This window comes from Gymnoscopelus braueri (assembly GCF_963280865.1).
Source record: "Gymnoscopelus braueri genome assembly, chromosome: 12".
Lineage (NCBI taxonomy): Eukaryota > Metazoa > Chordata > Actinopteri > Myctophiformes > Myctophidae > Gymnoscopelus > Gymnoscopelus braueri.
The window spans coordinates 45,803,622-45,826,121 of NC_137614.1; the positions used below are offsets into that span (position 1 = coordinate 45,803,622).

The 22,500-nt window shown below is 41.7% G+C and overlaps 2 protein-coding genes across 2 annotated transcripts in view; both read right to left on the reverse strand.

The window, feature by feature from the left end:
- The window catches only part of LOC308097087 (NUAK family SNF1-like kinase 1), a 30,247-nt gene extending 28,887 nt beyond the window's left edge, over window positions 1-1,360 (reverse strand). The window contains exons 1-2 of the mRNA XM_080444683.1: window positions 674-1,360; window positions 1-95 (exon numbers count right to left, since the gene is read on the reverse strand). The exon at window positions 1-95 is cut by the window's left edge and continues 97 nt beyond it. Coding sequence (XP_080300809.1) covers window positions 1-95; window positions 674-901 — 323 coding nt within the window. The 5' untranslated portion in view covers window positions 902-1,360. The remainder of the gene's footprint in view (window positions 96-673) is intronic.
- Window positions 1,361-4,671: 3,311 nt separating this feature from the next.
- LOC308096799 (kelch repeat and BTB domain-containing protein 12-like) lies at window positions 4,672-19,177 on the reverse strand. Its single transcript, XM_080444266.1, has 10 exons — window positions 19,052-19,177; window positions 17,304-17,499; window positions 16,463-16,644; window positions 15,907-16,039; window positions 14,387-14,620; window positions 13,944-14,302; window positions 12,495-12,774; window positions 7,617-7,764; window positions 6,560-6,757; window positions 4,672-4,839 (listed from the first exon to the last, which is right to left on the reverse strand). Exons 2-10 carry the CDS (start codon window positions 17,472-17,474, stop codon window positions 4,679-4,681), a joined length of 1,866 nt encoding a protein of 621 aa, XP_080300392.1. The 5' UTR covers window positions 17,475-17,499; window positions 19,052-19,177; the 3' UTR covers window positions 4,672-4,678.
- Window positions 19,178-22,500: the final 3,323 nt, after the last annotated feature.

A 22,500-nucleotide genomic window follows, 5' to 3' on the forward strand; every position in this document is an offset into this window, starting at 1 on the left:
TTGTGCTGGTGCTTCTTCACATCATCCACCACCACCACCGGTGCTGATGCTGATGCTGCTGTGTTCAGGTCCCGGTGCCCCCCCGACACACAGGGCTGTCCCGATTACAAACATTTAAGTTGACGATTAATTGTCACACAGTGATATAGCAATTAACGATTTAATAGTGTTTTTGGCATCATTTTGAACATTGGAACATGTGGATAAAAAAACTCAATTTCTGTTTGCCTTTTAGGCTTCGTATATAATACAATATTGCACAGGGCAGATTATGAAGAATAACTTCAATATACAAAGAAATTACTGACATAGGCTATTTGATCATGTTATACTTTCAAAAAAAGTTAGAAATAGCAGATCTACAAGCTCACAATGCCTCATGATGCAGCATTGTGAGATTGTAGATCTGCAAATTTCAAAGGATTTTTATACATTTGAAAACTTGTGAAATGGGACATTCTGCACGATGGGTTCTTTTACTTTGGTAGTATATTTTGATACCAATACTTTTGCACTTTAAAAAAAAGTATTACAAAATTTAGCTATTTCGGGAAAATGTTTCAATTTTTCAACATGGAAACGATTATGACGATTATGCAAAAAATTATCGCGATTATCTCAAATAATTGTGATTAGGCGATTAAAATATTTGTAATAACTGTGACAGGCCTACCGACACAATCCCGTCTGTGGTGCGGTAATGCCTCTTCTTCTCCACACTCCTCCGGGAGGAGGAGGAAGAGGAGGAGTAGCAGCTTCTCCTGCCGGCTCTGGGAGATGGTTCCTCCCCGGGCTGATCGGTGCCGGTGGCCGCCGTGCCTCGCAGCAGACACTCGGACCCATGGTCACCGGCGGAGTTGATCATCGTACCGTCGCTTGTGGCCGCTTCTCTCCAGCCCATCGGATCCTCCTCTCTGCGCACAGCGCGCACCACCTGTCAACCACAACACTACTACTACTACTACTACTACTACTACTCCACCACTGGGACCTGACCGATCACCCCCAAAAATGTTAGATTTTCCAGCGATCACCCCCAAAAAAAATTTGATTTATCCAGCGATCACCCCCAAAAAATGTTTGATTTATCCAGCGATCACCCCCAAAAAATGTTTGATTTATCCAGCGATCACCCCCCAAAAATGTTTGATTTATCCGGCGATCAGCCCCAAAATGTTAGATTTCTGTTCAAATGCAACAGACAACCAACCGGTTGTCCATAGAGTGTCATTCAAAGTCGCCAAGCTGGTGGCTTTTCTGCTAAAGATCCAGAAATTTCGGTTTTGATTTGAGTCGAGAATAGATGCAGGTTCTATAGAAGCAGCGGAGACGTTTTGCGCATCCGATCCATCCAACTCCCATACCGTTGTTATCTCCGCTCACTCCTCCTATCCTCTCCCCTACTCTCCTCCCCTCTCCTCTTCTCTAGTCTCCTCTCCTCTCCTCCTTCTCTCGCTCCCCCCAGAAACAGCAACAGGAGCAAAGACAACCACATGGTCACTGGGTGGAGCCAGCAGCAGTGGTGGAAAAAGTACTCACACGTTTTACTTAAGTAAAAGTATCAATACCACAATGTAGAAATACTCTGTTGCAAGTAAAAGTATTGGCATCAAAATGCACTTAAACTACCTAAAGTAAAAAATACTCATTATGCAGAAAGTCCCATTTCAAGTTTTATAAAAATCTTTTGAAAACAGCAGATCTACAAGCTCACAATGCCTTGCATCCTGACCCATTGTGAGCTTGTAGATCGGCTATTTTCAAATGGTCGTCAATATATTTAGGGCTGAAGTGGGTAATGTATGTTTTGTAATAATAATCAAAATCTACAAAGTAACTAAAGTTTTCCAATAATTGTAGTGGAGTAAAAAGGTAAAATATTTGCCTCTGAGATGTAGTGGAGTAGGAAGTAAAAGTACTGAAAACTGGAAATACTCTAGTAAAGTAAAAAACACCTCAAAATTGTACTTATATAGTACTTGAGTACATGTTATACTTTCCACCACTGAACAGGAGCAAAGAAAAACCACATGGTCACTGGGTGGAGCCAGCCAGCCTCTCATACCAACGGCAGCTGTCATAGCAACAGGCAGACGCGCAGCACTCTTTAAGGAGCATTCTGGGCTTTGTGATGAAGTCTAAACGGTTTGAGCGGCTAAACCGGCAGAGGAGAGGGAACAAGGAATGCGTGGTATGCAGTGCTGGGGTCACACTGTCATGCTTTAGATCACCACTTCAATCGCCTGCTTGTTGACATTTTGACCAGGGAGCAAGCTCAGGAGAATACATTTGGGAACTCATTGACTTTTTAGCCTAGACTTAGGTCAGCAAGTACACGTCTGGGGTGATGATCTGGTGAGAAAACGGTTGATGCTAAAGAAATGAGGTATAAATAGTTGGAGGTACAGCCTACAGGCTGGATTTTACTAGTTAAATACGAAAATTATAGGATGGTCAATGGTGGTGTTATAGGACTACTTTAAAACAGGGGCTATTCAGGATCAGACATTTAGGGGAGCTCAGCCCCTAAGCTACTGCATAGTGTTGATGTCTTGTTTATTATTGTATATCTTTAAAGGGATAGTTCTCCCCCAAAATGTCATTTTTTCTATCGATTAGTCACCCCATGGAGACTTGAATTCATGGATATTTTTTAGTTTTTGTCGCATTCCTAAGCCAATCATTTGATGACCGGCAGCGGTTCCGGTAGGAGACACAAAGAGTCTCCTTTGTGTTTCCTACACCGGAACCGCTGCCTACCTGTCCGCTGGCTATCAAATTATTGGCTTAGGAATGCGACAAAAACAAACAAATATCCATGAATTCAAGTCTCCACCATTCATGGGGTGACTAATCGATTTTGTGGGGTGAACTATCCCTTTAAATGTCTTAAAGAATTGAATACACAGGACCACAATGGAAACAAGCCCGTAAAGGCTTTTGTGTTATCCCTTTAACAATCTTTGTAAACCAACCGTATATACCTCATCTGCAAACTGTTAATAAAGTATTCAATCAACCAATTAACATTACAACATCAATTATACAGCATACATCAAGACAATACCTTAGCCAACAACCTCCTGTGTCCCTTGTTGCTCCAAGATAGCAAAGACTTTCATTGAAAGTGTTTCAACACAAACCTGCACTCATTGGAAATGTTTGGATATTATTGTGAAATGATCAATTCTGGAGAAAATTACAGGGACTTTTTATTATGAATATCAAAACGTAGCCAAAGTTGCCTACTGATGGGAAATATATTCACTGGGGACAGACCACGCCTGTAACACAGATGTTAAGTTAGGAAATCCAAACAGAAAACCATATCTTTGGACATGCCAAACTGTTAAAAAATATATTTATAGATATCTGGTCAGAATGAAAATGAAAGTAACATTTCCGTATGACTAAAGGGCTGTTCACATGAAATGCTTGAGCACCCATAAAAAGGCTCTAAGATGCCGCTGCTTTAGAGTAGAGTATTTTATGATCAAGTGAGAAGATGGAGTAAAATCTAAAGATTTCAGTTTAGCTTTAACTTACGGCTGCTTAATAGCCCTCATTTAATTTTGAACCCATTTAGACCTGAGGCCGAGTCTAAAAAACGCCTTCTACATCCTGTACTAAGTTTTCTGTTTTTTTTTTTATTCAAAACATTTAAAACAATCAATATTGCAATATATTGTCTATAGCAACAACTACACACAGAGAGGTGTTCCCGGCTTGAAAGGTACAAGTATACAGTATAGCCTTCAAAAGGCAGTGCTTCTATAGCTCATCTTCTCCACTGAGACTAAAGGGATGCGTATGGTATTAATTTGGGTATAATAACACACTGATAAGTGAAAATCATGTCTGAAGTTTGGTAAACTGAAAAAAAGAAGAAAAAATAATATAAATCGACTGCTAAGTGAAAGCTTGGATATTAAATCATGTCTGAAGTTTAGATGGACTGAAAAAAAAAAAACTTAAGTGGCTAAACTGTTCCTCATTTTGCTGGGGGACCCCCTGGACTCCTGGGGATGTACGTACTTGTCAATAGGCTCTATGCGCAGCAGCCATATTGGAAACAGCGTGATCTAATATGCGAGTGACGACACTAGCGTTGACTCCCTTTGTAAGAATGGAATGCGGAAATGCTTGCTCTATATATCAATGAGAAAGTTCCAATGTTTGGAACTATAGCCCATAGCGGCTCGCTTTGCGGCGAGATCAAAGGGTGTTATAAATCTCTCTCTATGGGTCTGGTTGGAAAGAAATTGGGCAGCTTCATACTTCCTTCACAGGTGTTACCAATGATACTAATTAAGGTTATGTTCCATATTCTGGTCAAACAGAAGCAGGGTGCTGATATTGTGCATGTTGGCTATTAATTAACTGGAAACACTGTGCTACGTACACCAATGGTTCTCAAAGTGTGGACCAGGTACCCTCCTGGTTCCTTGAGGGGGTTCCAAATGGCCCCTTACGGGTGTGTAACTCTAAGAGAGTACAAATGGAACCAAATGGACCCGTGAGTTCCATTTGTACACTCTCAGAGTTATGGGGGTCCTTGAAATTAAAAGTTTTGAGAACCACTGTGCTACACTAAATGGAACAGAGCCTTCATTAGAATCATTGGTAACACCTGTGAAGGAAGTAAGGAAGATGCCCAATTTCTTTCCTATTGAAATATTCAACTCAATTCAACTGGCGCGATGAGGTTCCGGGGGTTAAGGCTGGCCACCAGACACACATCGTAGCTGTCGTGCATGGCCGCTCGTCTCTCCACCACCGTCCAGACGCCGTCTGCAGGGTCCAGCTCCAGGACCTCCTTGGTGATGATCTCATGACGGTCTGTTGTCACACAGTGGCGGGAAAAAGTACTCACATTTGTTACTTAAGTAAAAGTATCAATACCCTATTGTAGAAATACTCTGTTAGGGCACGGTCCCACCGCACTTTTATTTGACCTCTGGGGCGGAATCTGCCAATGCTTTGTCAATGCAAATGCGTGGATTCATGGTCTTGTGCATCTTTTCAAGAATCTTGAAGTGCGGTGGGACCGCGCCCTTACAAGTACAAGTCCGGTATTCAAAACTTCACTTGAGTAAGAGTTCAAGTATATTGGCATCAAAATATACTTCCAAGTACCAAGAGTAAAAGTAGGCTACTCATTGTGCAGAACGTCCCATTTCACAAGTTCAAAATGTATACAAAAACATTTGAAAATAGCCGATCTACAAGCTCACAATGCGTCGTGTCGCGACGCATTGTGAGCTTGCAGATCGGCTATTTTCAAATGGCCGAAATGTATATAGGGCTGAAGTGGTTAATGTGTGTTTTGTAATTATAATCAAAATCTACAAAGTAACTAGTTACTAAAGTTTTCAAATAATTGTAGTGGAGTAAAAAGTACATTATTTGCCTCTGGGATGTAATGGAGTAGAAGTAAAAGTATAGAAATTTGGATATACTCCAGTAAAGTAAAGTACCTCAAAATTGCACTGAAGTACAGTGCTTGAGTACATGTACTTAGTTACTTTCCACCACTGGTTGTCACATAACGAGGAACAAAATGAAAGTATAGCCCATTCACCGGCCGCAAAATCTAATTTCCAACACACATGCTGCATAATCATTTCACTGGCATTCACTGACTCAGTTTCCCAGAGTGTGTTGTTGCGTTGTCACAACAACAGGATGTGTTTCATTTCATTCAGCATCTGTTTTTAGACCCAAATTTGTGACGTGTGACACACACGGCCACCTCTTTAGCGCGTGGAACTCATTCATGAAGCAGTACACACACACACACACACACACACACACACACACACCCACCATGTTGACAACTCACTGAAAGAAAAAGACAAAATCTCACTGAAACTGAAAAGATGTCTTGTCTTTTTCTGTTTTATACTTTGAACTTGTGACCTTTGTACTGTCTTTTTTTCATTACTTTTTTTTTTAAATCAATTTTTTTTTATTAAACTACCGTAGCTGAAAAAGTAATATGTATTATACTAGGGCTTGACTTTACCAGCCACATGGGTTATGGTTATGGACAGGGTTATGCCTGATTTATACTTGGTTGCGCCACCTGTGTTGCACACCAAAAAATCTACAAGCTCACAACGCTTCACAGCACAACGTCCATTTATATGTTGGCTATTAAAAAATAGCAGATCTACAAGCTCACAACGCTTCACAGCACAACGTCCATTTATATGTTGGCTATTAAAAAATTGCAGATCTACAAGCTCACACTGCGTCACTTTGTGCCGCGCTGCGAGCTTGTAGATCTGCAATAGTTTTGAAAATCTTTTGAAAATATTAAAAAAAAAAAAATCTTTAAACATAAATCTTCTCTTCTGGGGGCCCTTGGCACAAAACCTTTTCAGATGGGGGTCCGAGGCCAAATTAATATAAATCTGGGGGTCCTTGACACGAAAAAGTTTGAGAACCACTGCTTTAGAGAAAGCTTAGAGTTAGGCCAAGAGAAGGCCTCTATAGAATCCAAATAACTGAAATCAGTTCTGACTGAGAAGAACTTTTGAAATTCCTGAGCACCGACCTGCTGCCTTGAAGTATCCACAGAGGTAGAGCTTGCCGTCCACCACTCCTACGTTGGAGGCGTTGGTTCGGAGGGACAGGAAGGACATGGGCAGCGGCGGCCCCGCTCGCCACACGTCCGCCTCCGGGTTGTAGATCTCCACCGAGCTGAGGCAGCGACGAGACTGGCCACGGTCCTCCCCCTCACAACCTATACCACCTGAACAACAAAAACAACACAACCTATACCACCTGAACAACACCAACAACACACAACCTATACCACCTGAACAACAACAACACACAACCTATACCACCTGAACAACAAAAACAACACAACCTATACCACCTGAACAACAACAACACACAACCTATACCACCTGAACAACAACAACACACAACCTATACCACCTGAACAACAACACACAACTTATACCACCTGAACAAAAACAACACAACCTATACCACCTGAACAACAAAAACAACACAACCTATACCACCTGAACAACAAAAACAACACACAACCTATACCACCTGAACAACAACAACAACACAACCTATACCACCTGAACAACAACAACACACAACCTATACCACCTGAACAACACACAGACACCTCGTACCTACATGTTTCAACTTTTTTACGTTTAGTTTTTTCGTAAATTAATGCCCTGATTGATTGATTGAATTCTTTATTAGACAGAAATGTAAACAGCACGAGGTAGCCTGACAGACTGTACCTCGTGAAATGTAATGTTTGCCCGGGACCCAAACTAGTGAAAATAGCACATCTACAATCAGATCTCATAGATCTGCTATATTTATATATAGTATATATATATATATACACAGTATATATATATATATATATATATATATATATATATATATACTTTTTTCTTTTCATGTAGGAAAGGAAAAAAGGGGATATTTACTCGCAACTCATAAAAATTGGTCAGCGACCCAAACATGCATGAGTCCCGACCCAGTGTTTGGGAAACAGTGATCTAGGCCCCATTAGCCTGCTCCTTTCAAAGCACAGAGCAATGATTAAACTAACATTAGTCACGATGTCTGACCTAGGACGTATATCTCTCCGTTGAGGACAGCCGAGCCACAGCGATACCTGCACTGCTTCATGGAGGCACACTGTGTCCATGAGTCTCTGCCCGGGTCAAACTGGAACACACGGTTACTCAGCCTGTCTGGATCCTCATCCTCACCATCCTATGAGACACCATGATGAGACACATACAGGGAGGGAAGGAGGAATCACAATCGTAATCAGAATCGAAAGGTTTTATTTGTCACTACACTAAGAAGCTAAATCCAATTGTGTGCAGTTCATAAAGTACGCTGCTACAACAACAATTAATAAAGAAAAAATCACACCCAGTGTGAAGTGGGCGGTGTCTTGCTAGCTAATCACAATACTGAATGGAGTCAACCAATCATGTACAAAAAATAAATACATTTATTGAAATGTTTATTACCCTTTCCACCCACAATGTGTGATTCACTTTAAAAAAAACATAAATGTGTTTTTTTTAAGTGCATAGTCCTATTTATAGGGCTATGCACATGTGTCATGTTTCACTAGCCAATCACAGTCCTGAATAGACTGTGATTGGCCAATCACGGTGCAGGGTTAGGGGGTACACTGGTGGCCAATCACAGCGCAGGATTGGGGGGTGCAAATATCCAAACCTCACATATAGGGGTGAAAACCGGTGAAACGGTGAAACCGCCCAACGGTGAAACCGCCCAAAAACTAAGATAGATAAGAATAATACAAAATAAATATGTAGAAGTCTTCAGCAGTGTCCACATCAGCATAGCATAATACGGGCAGGGAGAAAAAAGGTAAATAATATGTATACAGTATAAATGAGCAATGAGGCTTGAGGCATATAAATGTGCAATAAGGCATAGCTAGCTGTATAAATGCTATGCTATGTGTATATGCTAGCAGAGACCCTTATACTATAGCAACAATTGTAACAGTACTAGCATTAGTAGTAGTCTTCATGGTAGCACTTTACAATAATGACCCGTTATAAAGCATTTATAAACGTTTACAAGCAGTTTGTAGACTATTAACAAATCATTAACAACCTGTTTGTTGACATTTGTAAATGATTACTAAAACCTTTATAACTACAGTTACAAATCATTTATAAAGTATTAGTAAGTAGTAAACTATTCATGAATAAGCCATTTATATACATCTGTAAATGATTATTAAAACTTTTGTAACGACCCATTCTAAAGCATTTATAAACGTTTATAAGCAGTTTGTAGACTATTAACAAATCATTAACAACCTGTTTATTGACATTTGTAAGTGATTACTAAAACCTTTATAACTACGGTTACAAATAATCTATAAAGGTATTAGTAAGTAGTAAAACTATTCATGAATAAGCCATGTATAATACATCTGTAAATGATTATTAAATCATTTGTAACTGATGTTACATAATATATACAAGCTATTGGTAGCTTGTTCATGTTTAACATATGCTTTGTTAAACATTCCTAAAGTATCTATAAATCCTTAGTACATGTTATTATGTGCCCTATAGTAAAGTGAAGACAGTTCATCATTTACAACTCACTGTTAATGTTTTTGTTCATGTTTAACATATGCTTTGTAAAACATTCCTAAAGTATCTATAAATCATTAGTACATGTTATTATGTGCCCTATAGTAAAGTGAAGACAGTTCATCATTTACAACTGTCTGTTAATGTGACTTTCTCCTTACCTGTTGCAAACTACCTGGCTTTCATGAATGCAGACACCAAACAATTACTAGAATTATCTTTCATGTTTAATATATGATTCGTAAGACATTCGTAAAGAGTATGTTGACCATTTGCAAACGTTATCATGGGCCTTGTTGTAAAGTGAAGACTATGCATTATTATTTCATGTTTAACAATGATTAGTAAAACATGTGACATCAAAAAGTGGCAGAAGTAACGTTATAGAGTATAAAAGTATAAAACAATTTATTAAGATATAAAATGTAGCAACTCTTGGCCACAGCACACACACTGACATTTAAACAAAGAAATTCATCACAACAGAATCACAGAGTAGCAGCTTGGAGCCTCTGCAGTCACCACCTCCCAGTGCAAGTTAGCTTTAGCTGCTAAGCTAAACTGCTAAGCATGGAGGACATTACTAGCCTACACATCAAAACAAACATTGTGGATACAAACAGCCACCATAAAAATACCCCCTGGTCATAATGCTACTTCATGTGTGTAAGATTAGCCATTTTATGTTACCTCGATCACCTGCAACAAGACAGTTAAAACACATAAAACATGAATTAGACATATTTCTGTCCAGTCTGCAACTGCATCACTGTTCACTTCCTCCCTAGTAGGCTACTGCAGGTGTAATGCAGGTAATCAGTGTGTTGCCAGATTTTGCAAAAGAAACAAGTGGACAGGTCTATGAAAACAAGCCCAAAAGAAGCAACTAGGCTCAGGCCTATGATAACGTCTGCAAATGTTTTACATACTCTTTACGAATGTCTTACGCATCATTTGCTTAACATGAAAGATATTTCTAGTAATTGTTTGGTGTCTGCATTCATGAAAGCCAGGTAGTTTGCAACAGGTAAGGAGAAAGTCCACATTAACAGACAGTCATAAATGATGAACTGTCTTCACTTTACTGTAGGGCACATAATAACATGTACTAATGATTTATAGATACTTTAGGAATGTTTTACAAAGCATATGTTAAACATGAACAAACACATTAACAGACAGTTGTAAATGATGAACTGTCTTCACTTTACTATAGGGCACATAATAACATGTACTAAGGATTTATAGATACTTTAGGAATGTTTTACAAAGCATATGTTAAACATGAACAAACAAATTAACAGACAGTTGTAAATGATGAACTGTCTTCACTTTACTATAGGGCACATAATAACATGTACTAAGGATTTATAGATACTTTAGGAATGTTTTACAAAGCATATGTTAAACATGAACAAGCTACCAATAGCTTTTATATATTGTGTAACATCAGTTACAAATGATTTAATAATCATTTACAGATGTATTATACATGGCTTATTCATGAAAAGTTTTGCTACTTACTAATACCTTTATAGATGATTTGTAACCATAGTTATAAAGGTTTTAGTAATCATTTACGAATGTCAATAAACAGGTTGTTAATGATTTGTTAATAGTCTTCAAACTACTTATAAACGTTTATAAATGCTTTAGAATGGGTCGTTACAAATGATTTAATAATCATTTACAGATGTATATAAATGGCTTATTCATGAATAGTTCACTACTTACTAATACTTTATAAATGATTTGTAACTGTAGTTATAAAGGTTTTAGTAATCATTTACAAATGTCAACAAACAGGTTGTTAATGATTTGTTAATAGTCTACAAACTGCTTATAAACGTTTATAAATGCTTTATAACGGGTCATTATTGTAAAGTGCTACCGAATTCATCCTATGGGACACCATGAGAGGCACAGGGAGGGAGGAAGGAATGGCATGCAGTGAGAGCACGGGAAACACTGCATCCTGTCTGCATTAAAGGGTGAACTGTGATGAACCCAGAAGGAAATTAAGTTAAGTACAGTCCAAAAAAAGTATAGAAGATGGTCTGTCTGTCTGTCTGTCTGTTTCTTTGTCGCATTTGTGTGCATGTCCGTAGCTAATCAAGTGTTTAGAGAGAAAGATTATAGAGAAAGAAAACTTGTGTTTAATTGGAAAAAGTTACACAGACGCTGACGCTGTCGTCTCACAGCTAGAAGCTCCTGGGTTTGATTCCCACCGGGGACGCTGTGGGCGTGTCCTCTCCTCCGCGTCATCAGTACCCATACCCTTGGTGGGGTGGGCGAAAGGGCCTTTCTGTGTGGAGTTTGCATGTTCTCCTCGTGTCCCGTAGGGTAGATACTAGTGATGAGCGGGCCGACCCGTAACCCGCGGGTCAACCCGCGGCGCGGGTGGTCGAGTCAGGATTTCAGAGGCAATTATGCGGGCTGCGGGTGAGCGGGTCAGCCGCTCTCACACGCAAAAAATTATAAAATAACCTATTTTGAACAACATGCTTGTTTATTTAGCCCATGACAATGTTGTGCTACTGTAGACATTTAAAGCGACTTTGGGTACTTAAAAGAGCGCTATATAAATCTGAGCTATTATGAATGTGATTATCTTTTTTCCCCACCGCGGGTCGCGGGGCGGGTTGAGCCATAGATTTATATATGGGTTCGCGGGGCGGGTTGAGGCGGGTTGGGTTCCGTGGCGGGGCGGGGAGGGGGGGGTCATGAAAAAACCCGACCCGCACATCACTAGTAGATACCCTCACAAAAAACATGCAGTAATCCTGGTCTCTATACTGCCTCCCTCTGGCCAGGAACTGCTTGAAATAACGTGTTCCTTCCACGTACTACGTCCAACCGGAGAAACTCCAACCTGTCAGGTGATAAGAAGCGGCTTGCTAGCTCCTCATGCATTGAGGGAGGCATGAGCTCAGTTCTGGGCTCTCCCTAGGCTGGCAGAGGGAGAGTAGCGCCCAGGATTACAACTTAGGCAATTGGCACTGGGTGAAAAAAATAATGTTACAAAATCGTGGGATATAAAAGTTTAGAAAAAAAAAAGTTACACAGTATGACTAACCACTTAAAACACTGGTATCCGTACTGTTGGGAGTTCTTTCGCAGGAAAATAGCAGATCTACAAGCCCACAGTATAGAGCCCTGAGGGACTTTGGTCAACCAAGTATAGGGTTTAAGACAAGTGGTTAATTGACAGGCCATGCAGTGCTTATGTAGCAGTAGTGGCTCAGAGAGCCTCTGCCAGATGACCTAAAGCCTAATATCTCCCCAGGTCAAAGGGGAATTCCCCTTTAGGCTAGTGATTAAGATGTTTGAATCCCGGGGCGTTACACGTACCTGTGGCGTCCAGCCCCCGAGCGCGTAGAGGTGGTCCCTCAGGCTGACCACACAGTGACAGGCCAGGCGGACAGGCAGCGGTGCGAAGCTGAGCCAGCTGCCTCCTCTCTTCGGCGAACATCTCTCCACGCTGTCCGTGATGACGTACTGGTGCCGCACTTTCATCTGGCCGCCGATCACGTAGATGTTGTCGCCTAGCGACCCCAGCGCGTACATGTCTCTGTATCCCGCCGAGAGCAGCTGCACCCAGGCCCAGCCGTTGTCCTCGGACTGCTCGTATCTGGGGACACAGACGGGGGCCATTATGCAGCTTGGATCAAGGGTTCCCAAACTTTTCAGGCTGTGACCCCCCCAAAATATTTGAAATGGGGACCCCCCCCCCACCCTGACACGCACTTGGAATTGGGGCATTATACATTTTGTTTGACTTGGTTCCACTGATAAATATTGTGAAAATAGCTGAACTACAAGCTCACAATGACTTGTGTAGATCAGCTATTTTCACAATTCTTGCCTCTTTCTTAGGTAATATTTGACAATATTTTTGGGCGGTGAAACCGCCCCTATAAGTGAGATTTGGAAAAATGTACATTTTCCTGCGCTGTGATCTGGGCCCAGGAAATTTGTAGAATTATCCTGCGCTGTGATTGGCCAATCACAGTCTATTCAGGACTGTGATTGGCCAGTGTCACATGACACATGTGCATAGCCCTATATAAGAAAGCATAACTTGAAAAAAAACAAAAATTGTTTTTTTTCAAGTTATGGTTTCGTCCATCATAAAGAGTGTTTCAATAAATGTATTTATCTTTTGTACATGATTGGTTGACTCCATTCAGTATTGTGATTAGCTAGCAAGACACCGCCCACTTCACACAGGGTGTGATTTTTTTTTATAGTATAGTTTTTGTTAACTTTTTGACGTAGAAATGGTCTTGTCAATTTAATTATGGCAATGGTCATACCCTGGCTGGGACCCTAAATGTTGCCACCGCATGCATGCTTCCAAGACTGTATGGATGTTTGAGTTTTTGACTGGGGTATTAACCAGCCGACGAAAAAAGGGCGTTTCTTCAAAATGTGGGCGCTTTGCGAGACCTTGTTGATGATTGGTTCGCCATTGCTTCCCAAGTTCCCATGCTCTGGAGGGGCGGTCAGCTCCTCAGAGTGTACACAGGGGGCTTTCGCTGACCGGTGCTTGTAGATCTACGCTTTTCGTCTTAAAACAGCGATAGCGCCTGAACGATGGGTCGTACCGGTACCGTACGGGAGCCGGTTGGTCGCTCCCTGGCCGGTCTGGGGGGGTGAAAAACCGCCTCCCGCGGAGGTTGAGGGACCGCCCTGTTTTCACAGTGTTGTCACGGTCATAATTCACATTTATGTCATTTGTTCTTGTCACTTCATGTGTGCAACAGACAGAACCCCCTCCCCCCACGTAAGCACACAAACCTGTAAATGTCCAGCCTCTTTGTCCTGTGCTGGTCCTCAGCCTCAACGGCCACCACTATGCTGTTATCTCGCGTCACCACTCCCGCCGTGACCTGACCCTTGCCCCCGGAGCCCTTCAGCGGAGAGGGTATGTAGTACGTGCGCCTGCCTCGGGGCGAGAAGCAAAAGCTGAGGTCGGCGCGCCCCCCGCGGCGGGCGGGCACCCCTGACTCGTCCACCCCTCCCAAGCAGAGCAGCAGGTTGGCGGTCTCCATGCCGTAGCGAAGGGCTGGCCGCGGGGGAGCCGCCGTCTCGGACAGGCCGGAGGTCTGGAGAGCGTCATCGATCATGCCAAAGCACTCCGCATCACGCAGCAAAATCTAGGAGCAACATGGATTATTATGAATGCATGAGTAAGAGTGAATGTGGAATTTGAATTCGCTTTCTCACGGTCCCTTCCTCACCGGGTTTCTCCTCCTGGCTTTGCGGAGGAATCCAGGTTCCACGAGTTCCAACCGCACCCGCTGGAGGAGCTCCACGGCCTGGGCTTCGCTCTGGGATTGGCCCTTCCGCCTCGCCACCCAGCGCAGCACCAGCTCAAGCACACTCTCCTCCTGGGAGACGTTGAGGTCGTCCGAGCTCAGCAGAGCGCCGAGACTGTGGCAGTCCAGCTCGAGAACCTCCTCCTCCTCACACACCTGGAAACAAGGAGCAAGGGAGAAGCAGATGTAACAGAGCAGTAGAAGGAAGAATGAGAGCATAATGAATATTAATTGTAGGTGTTTTGAGGATGGAGCTGACAACGTTTAGGAGAGAGAGAGCAGGTGAGAGTGCACAAAATCTCAGCAAAGTCTGATCATGTTTGATGCTGAGTGAGTCCTGAGAATGATTAGAGTACAAAAGGAGGCCAAGATCCGGCACAAACATGGGGCTGAATTCTACTATTATGCCACAGCCATCAAAAAGTACGACTTCCTACCCTCCTTCAAAACCACTTTTAAAAGGGCACCTGTCTGCAATTTGCAACTGGACCTAGACAAGTTGTCTAGCTTGCCAAAAGAAATGACCTGTACATTTCTGGAAATATACTTTTACTGCTCCTAGTATTGATGATTTCTTGTATAGTATTGTATGATGTGAAGCCTGCGGCGCAAGTTCAGGCAGAGAACTCAAAGGAGCGCCAATTCCTGATCAGCTGATCAGTCACATGCTCACTCCCATCTGATTGGTGCGGGCTATTTAAACCTCCCTGCTCACAGCTCATTCTTCTTGCTGCTGCTCTGCCATCTTGTTGTTCTGCTGCTGCTTTGTGCTCTGCTCTATGACGTTTTTTTTGCTCCCACCACCACCTCAGCATCCACCTGTGGGTTCTGTTTCTATGATTCCCTTATCAATCCAAGAGTTGTCTGACTGAAATGTCTTTATATGTCCTGATTAATTGAATACATAGGACCACAATGGAAACAAGCCCTCAGGGCTTTTTGTGTTATCCTTTTAGCATTATTGTATAACTGTACCCCTGTATTTTTTGCAAACTGTTAATAAAGTATTCAATCAATCAAAGACCAAATTGTTCTAAGAGAAGGAGAGGTCAGCGAGGTTGTATGGCAGAGATCCAAAAGGAGACCTAGATGTATCCAAGTGCAGTTATATTCACAATATAGCCATACATACTACAGTATGGCTATATTATGAATATAACTGCACTTGGATAGAAGCAATAGATTTTTTTCGAGTGCACTCAGAGCAGAACTGACATACCCGTTTCGAGAGGTTGTGCAGGACCTGGCCTCACAGTGGTTTGCAGGATGATCTCAATTATGCTTCCTTCTGTATTTCATTTCATTTCAACGGCATTGCATGGACTGCTGTGGGTCTTATAACATCTTGTGTTGTCCGAGGCCCAGCAAATATTCATACAGCAGTTTGATTATTTAATACTTTGCATTATTCAACTTTGAAGATCGGAAGCAAAATCAAGAACCTGAGAGAAATGCTGACACAGGTATTTCAGGGCGCAATCAGCCAGGTCCGCGGTTCCCAGGGCCTTGGCCCAGTGGTACAGGCCTACACAGTTGGACGGGTCCATACTGGCCTCCATATATCGTTGACACAACCTGAAGCAGTGAGAATAAAGACATGAAGATGAAAACACTACTTTGTGACACTTGGCTCAATGTAATTTTCTTTAAGAAGTGGTGGGACAAGGTAATTTGTTAATCCCCTCCCTCCAATAAAAATAACTGATAGTTTAAAGTCAAAGTATTATGCACTTTATGTGGCTGTTCACACAAAAGGTAGAAAGTGTTCTTTGACTGGAACAAATCACAAGATAAACGTCCCAAGGCAACTTCTGTTGTACAAAATAGATAGAAAGTCATTTTGGAACAATTAAAAACCACTGTGTGCTGTGTTCAAAGTGGCTAGTCTTGCTCTGATGAAGGTCTGCTCTGATGAAGCCAAGGCCTGCCCTGGTCTCTGGCAAAAGCATCTCAGGTTGTTATAATATAACCCAAATCCTACCTGCTTGCTTCACCCACCTGAAGGCTCCATCTACGTGGAGCAGGAAGGCGGCTGCAGCCACACCCTGGATGTTGTCATTGGAGATGGGCAGCTGGCCGCGGTACATGTAGCCCAGCAGGAGCTCCAGGCTGTGGGCAGGAGTGTCCCTGAGGGCCACCTCTCCAGCCCGGGTCTCCCTCAGACCACATGTAAACATGGCCTGAGACAATAGAACGCAAAGCAGACACTATGACAATAGCAATACAAATACAAAAGCTTTGCTTGTATTTATTTATGTGATTATATAATGTTTAGTTCTTAGATGTACAATTAAACAGATAATAATAATTATTGCATGAATACCTTTCAGGGTTAATATAACTAAAACTAAGACAAAAAATAAAAGGGGGAAAATAATGCAAAACTAACTAAAACATGAAATATCATCTTTGATCTAGTTTTTCTTTCATCCTACCTTTTCAGCTTCAATAAACATTACCCCATAATAGACCTACCTGAAAACCCACAATTAAGACTATAAAAACAAACTAAAACTAGTCAATTCCTAAAAGTACTTGCACATGCACATAGCATACTATAAGACAAACTAAAGACTAAACTGAAACCACACACCAAACTGAAGAACAAAAACGAATGAATATTTCCCTGATGTACCTTCTGTTTACTTCTTGACATTGAACCATGCAGCAGCACAGCAGCTACAACCAGTGGTGTAAAGTAACTAAGTACATTTACTTAGTCTTGTGTTATATACTCAAATTGATTTGAAGAGCTGTGACTGAACCTGCTTTTTCCACCACTGGCTACAACTAGTAGAAAGAGGAAAGACTCTGTCCTGTCCTGCAATGCAAACGTTACCTGGAAGTAAGGACTGAAGGCAGACAGCACCACCCTGTGGCAAGGAAAGGCAGCGCCCTCTGCCAGGAGAACCACGTCAGTGAGCTCCTCAGTGGATCTCATTCTGTCCAGCTGCTTCAGGAGAGTCAGGCCATGCTCAGCCTGAGAACTCTCCAACACTGGAGCATCCATGGATTAGCCTGCTGCTGCACAACCTCTGTCAGCCAGGAGAACACATGTTAGATCACTAGTGGTGGAAAAAGTACTCTTTTTTTAAGGTAAAAGTATCGATACTGCAATGTAGAAATACTCTGTTACAAGTAAAAGTCCGGAATTCAAAATGGACTTGATTAAAAGTACAAAAGTTTTCAAATGTATAACAATCTTTTGAAAATAGCAGATCTACAAGCTCACAATGCGTCGCATCGCATTGTTACTTTACTTTACTTATTACTTGTTACATTGTTACTTTACACCACTGTTAGATAAAATTTAGAAAGTATATACCATAGGCCAATATAGAAATACAGTATTGTTATATATTCAAATTGATTTGAAGAGCTATGACTGAACCTGCTGTTATCAAAACATAACTTTCCCCAGATCTGAACAGTATTTACGGGCACTGGTTCTCAATGTTGGGTCCAAGGACCCCCACAGGTCCTTGAGAGGGTTCCAAGCGGTCCCCAGCTAAGTGATTGATAATGACAAACCAAATGGACCCTTACAGGTCTTTTACCTCTGACAGTGTACAAATGGAACCTTATGGACCTTTACGGGTGCATTTGGTTCCATTTGTATACTGTCAGAGTTAAATTAAACCAAGGACTTTACAATTGTGGGGTCCCATTGATAAAAATGGGGGTCTGTGGCCTACAAACTGGGGCAGAGATTTGGTGAAGAGGGAAAAAATGAGGGGGCCTAGTATAGACCCCTGAAGTAGGCCTATATAGTGTTTAAATGGTAAAAGAAAATCCAAATAGATTTCCTGGAACGCATCTCTGTCACTTTAGATTTCTTTGGCTATTCAAAAATAGCAGATATACAAGCTCATAGCGCGGCACCGAGTGCCGCGCAATGAGCTTGTATATCTGCTATTTTTGAAGATTTTTTTCCAAAAAGACTGTTTATTTTTTAAGAATCGCCTCAGGTCTTAATGGGTTAAAAAAAAACAAAAAAAACATTTAAAATAGCCCTGGGACAAGTAGCCACTAAAGTGTTCAGTTCAGGTCATCAATGCGGCAAGGCTTTTTCTTTTTTTAAATATTTAGAGTAGCCAATAATCTTTTAACCCCTTTTTCTCCCCAATTTAGTCGTTATGCCAATTGAATCCTCCCCCGCACACACTTCCGTGTCGTCACTGCACTGTCGTATCCTACTGACTCACCTGCCAGTGAGGAGCCTCCACCGGGAGGACTTTGTCCTACTCCTCCCGCCCAACACTCCCCGCTGACAGGTGCAATGCGGCAAGGCTATAGGCCTACAGTATAATGACACTGGTAGAGAGCAATGGTAGCAGGGTGGCCAGTGACTGTTGAAGTCACGTGCAGCACTCTCACTATAGCTGAGTGGTTTTGCCCCCATAGAAACAATACAGTTATGGAGAAGGTAATGGCACTGAGGCACTCTCAGCGTGCTAAACATAGCCTGCTAACTGTGTAAAGGTATAACCTTTCACCAAGCAGACATGCAGAGGCAGTTCCCAGCATTATGGATGAATGGAAGCGATAGATTTTTTTTCGAGTGCACTCAGAACAGAACTGACATACCCGTTTGGAGAGGTTGTCCAGGAGCTGGCCTCACAGTGGTTTGCAGGAGGATTTCAATAATGCTTCCTTCTGTATTTCATTTCATTTCGTTTCATTTCAACGGCATTGCATGGACTGCTGTGTGTTGTTGGTAGTGGTCGAGTGTGCCATGCTATTTTCTGCCAGTGACTTTTGACACATGCTCACTAGTAAAGAGGTTTTAAATAGACCAGTGACCAATGGATCAGGATGTTTGTCTGTTGCCTTAAAGTCACAACTACTGCAACAACTGAACATTATTTTTCAAAGATTGTTGGACAACTTGAGAGACTCTATGCATCTACATATAATAACAGTATGGTAAGGTTGGCAAGGAATATCACTTCAAACACAAGCCATGTTTTGAAAAGGGAACATAATATATAGGTTTCTGCCTTCATGAAGGAGATACAGCGTTCCAACATACAATAAGCTCAGACTAAAGAAGTCCTTTGTTCATCAGTCGATTTTGAGGCTTAATTTAGAGTCTGGCCTGGGGTAGGCTGAGTGGTGGACATAGCTCTCGTCTTCAAATTGTTTTGCTTTGTTTCTCTGTCAAATGTGTGTATTATGTGTCGCATTCATGGCTGCTGATCGAGTCGCAAGACAAATTTCAGTGAGAGCTGATAATAAAGTAAAATCGTATGTGTGGTTGTGGTGGGGTGTCTTTGTGGGGGCACCCTTCTTTCAGGGGACCCCAACAGTGCATTATGCAAGTTCTAGAAGCGCCTCTGATGCTGATGCAAATCATGCCACACCAACATTTACATGATGTCACACTTGATGGTTACATCACTGTTTATGGTTCCATAATTCTTTTCAGTTTATCATCATAGCTCACCTGCTTTGTAAACCTTTGTGCACAAATCAAATCTACCGAAGACAACTGAAAAAAAAACCTGCCCTGTGAGGCAATAACAACTTTATCACCTTTGATAAAGGATAATCCCTTGTTCAGGACACTTAGGCCAAGTCACACCAGAAGTACATAAATCGCGCGCACAAAGACACACACACACACACACACACACACACACACACACACACACACACACACACACACACACACACACACACACACACACACACACACACACACACACACACACACACACACACACACACACACACACACACACACACACACACACACACACACACACACACACACACACACACACACACTCTCTGGTGCTCATTTACAGGCTGAAGAGATGGAGGCGCGTCTTGTCTTTTGGAATGCTCATTGGTTGTGACGCAAATGTCAGTAAAGTGCTGCGTCAGTCCTGCTTTCTAACAGAGGCTTTTTGGGTCAATGGTAAATGGTGTGTTCATATAGCACCTTTATCCAAAGCGCTTTACAATGTGCATTACATTAATTTCACCCAATCACACACACACACACACACACACACACACACATACACTAACATACCAATGGCAGAGAAAACCATGCAAGGCACCAACCTGCTCTTTGGAAGCAGTTACAGTAGGGGTTCAGTGCCTTGCTCAAGGACACTTAATGTTATCTCGATCATCGTCAACAGTATCCATAATAAAACATTACATACTATAACATAATTGAAGCCATAACATAGTTTAAGGACACTTCGCCGCCAAATCTTTGTGTGATAGTTTTTTACATGAACCACTTGAACCCTAGCATCTCTATTCTGATGAGAATCTTTGCCAAAAATAGCCAATCTACAAGCTCTGAGATTGTAGATCAGCTATTTTCGGCAAAGAGGGTTGGTGTAGAGGGCAAAAAGAAAGGTCAAGTATTGACGCTTTACACTGATGCTTGTGCTGTCAAACAAGTCTATGAAATCTATGAAAGAGTTTAATCTGCAACACACTTTTATACAATATGTAATGGGGGGTCCCTGCTTTAACTCTCTCTCAGCTAAGGGGTCTTTGGCCTGAAAAATGTTGAAGACCCTTAAGTGGTTAAAGATAAGCGGCCCTCTGTGGACAAGTGTTTTACCTCTACACCACGCAGTACTCTACACCAAACATAGGCTATACGAAATGTTTTGCAATTTCTATTCCTTATTCACTGGGTGCACATGGTATAAAATAACGCCCTCTACTCCCCTGGTGAAATTATTTACCAATCTTTTAACCTTTTGACAATGTTTATGACAATAGAAAAGGAAGACAGCGACATTCAACATTTCTTGGACAGTTATGACAACCTCATTTAGATTTCATGACAATCACTGTATAGAGAACACCAGACGGCAATAAGAATATGTGATGAATTACCTTTTTTATCTCCCTTTATCTGTTTCCCTGCGCCATCCATCTTGTGTTTGCTTTGACTTGTGTTTATAAATCTAGATTACATCCATTGTGCAAGATCTCAAACCATCACTTATATCTCTTTGATCTCCCCCTGTATAATCCAGTCTTCAGGGGTGGCTTATGAGTGCGTAAGTACGGCAGAGTTTGTATTTGACATTTGTACCGCCTGCTGCAAGCAAGTAACATAGGCTACATTTTAGGTCTTTTTAAGGCCACTTTTGAGGAAGAACAAAAAATGTCATTGCTTTGCTTGCAGTCCTTGCAGTGTGTTTGCAAGACAATCACATTTTTCTTTTGATCTTATTGTACGCACTTCTGCCAGTCGAATACACATAAAAGAAATATATGGCTCCATGTTTACTCATTCCTAATTAATTTATATTTTTGAGATATTCTCTCAGGACCAAAAACTACAATATCAGTCAGCCATTGGTGAAAGGTAAAGGCACCCCTCAAAGCTCCCTGTGAAGCATAAAGGATATTTAAAAAAAGGCTTTCCAATATACAGCCAGTGCATGTGTGAGTCTTCCTGAGGTTATTGGCAGTGTTGCCAGATTTTGCAAGAGAAACAAGCGGCCAGGCCAATGAAAACAAGCCCAAAAAAAGCGACTGGGATCTACAAGCTTGTAGAGCTACTATTTTAAAAAGAATATTGGACGAAATAAAGTGACACATTTTAATTTTTTTCTTGAGGGTCCCTGGCACAAAATTTCAGATGGGGTTCCGCGGACAAATACATATTAATCTGGGGGTCCTTGCGATGAAAAAACAACATTATGAAGCAAGCCCAAGTAAGCAACACAGACAAACAAGCCCAAAGTCGCTTATAACAGAGTATTATAATGAGCAGACATGGCAACAGTTGGCCTCACATTCCCAAGTGAGTAACTGAAGTTAATGTGTGCCAGTAGGGGGAGAGATGACACTTCCCGTTACACCCACTGGTGATCTATTAAAGTTAAAGAGAAAACATGCACACCAGCACGTGTATTATGTGGTACTATGGGCCCTCCCCCAGCAAGAAAACATGCCACAGCTCATCTCTGCGTTTAATGTTTTGTGGTCAGTGTTTCGGTCATATGAGGGAAACTGTATCGCTGGTAGCCCCAGCTCATTTAATCAATTTA

Bases quoted from the DNA above. Each gene is read 5' to 3' on its own strand.
- LOC308096799 (XM_080444266.1), bottom strand. From the start codon at position 17,474: ATGGATGCTCCAGTGTTGGAGAGTTCTCAGGCTGAGCATGGCCTGACT. The intron at 16,645-17,303 runs GTAACGTTTGCA...CTATTGTCTCAG, and splicing joins CCTTCAGTCCTTACTTCCAG to GCCATGTTTACATGTGGTCT. The intron at 16,040-16,462 runs GTGGGTGAAGCA...TCACTGCTTCAG, and splicing joins CACGTAGATGGAGCCTTCAG to GTTGTGTCAACGATATATGG.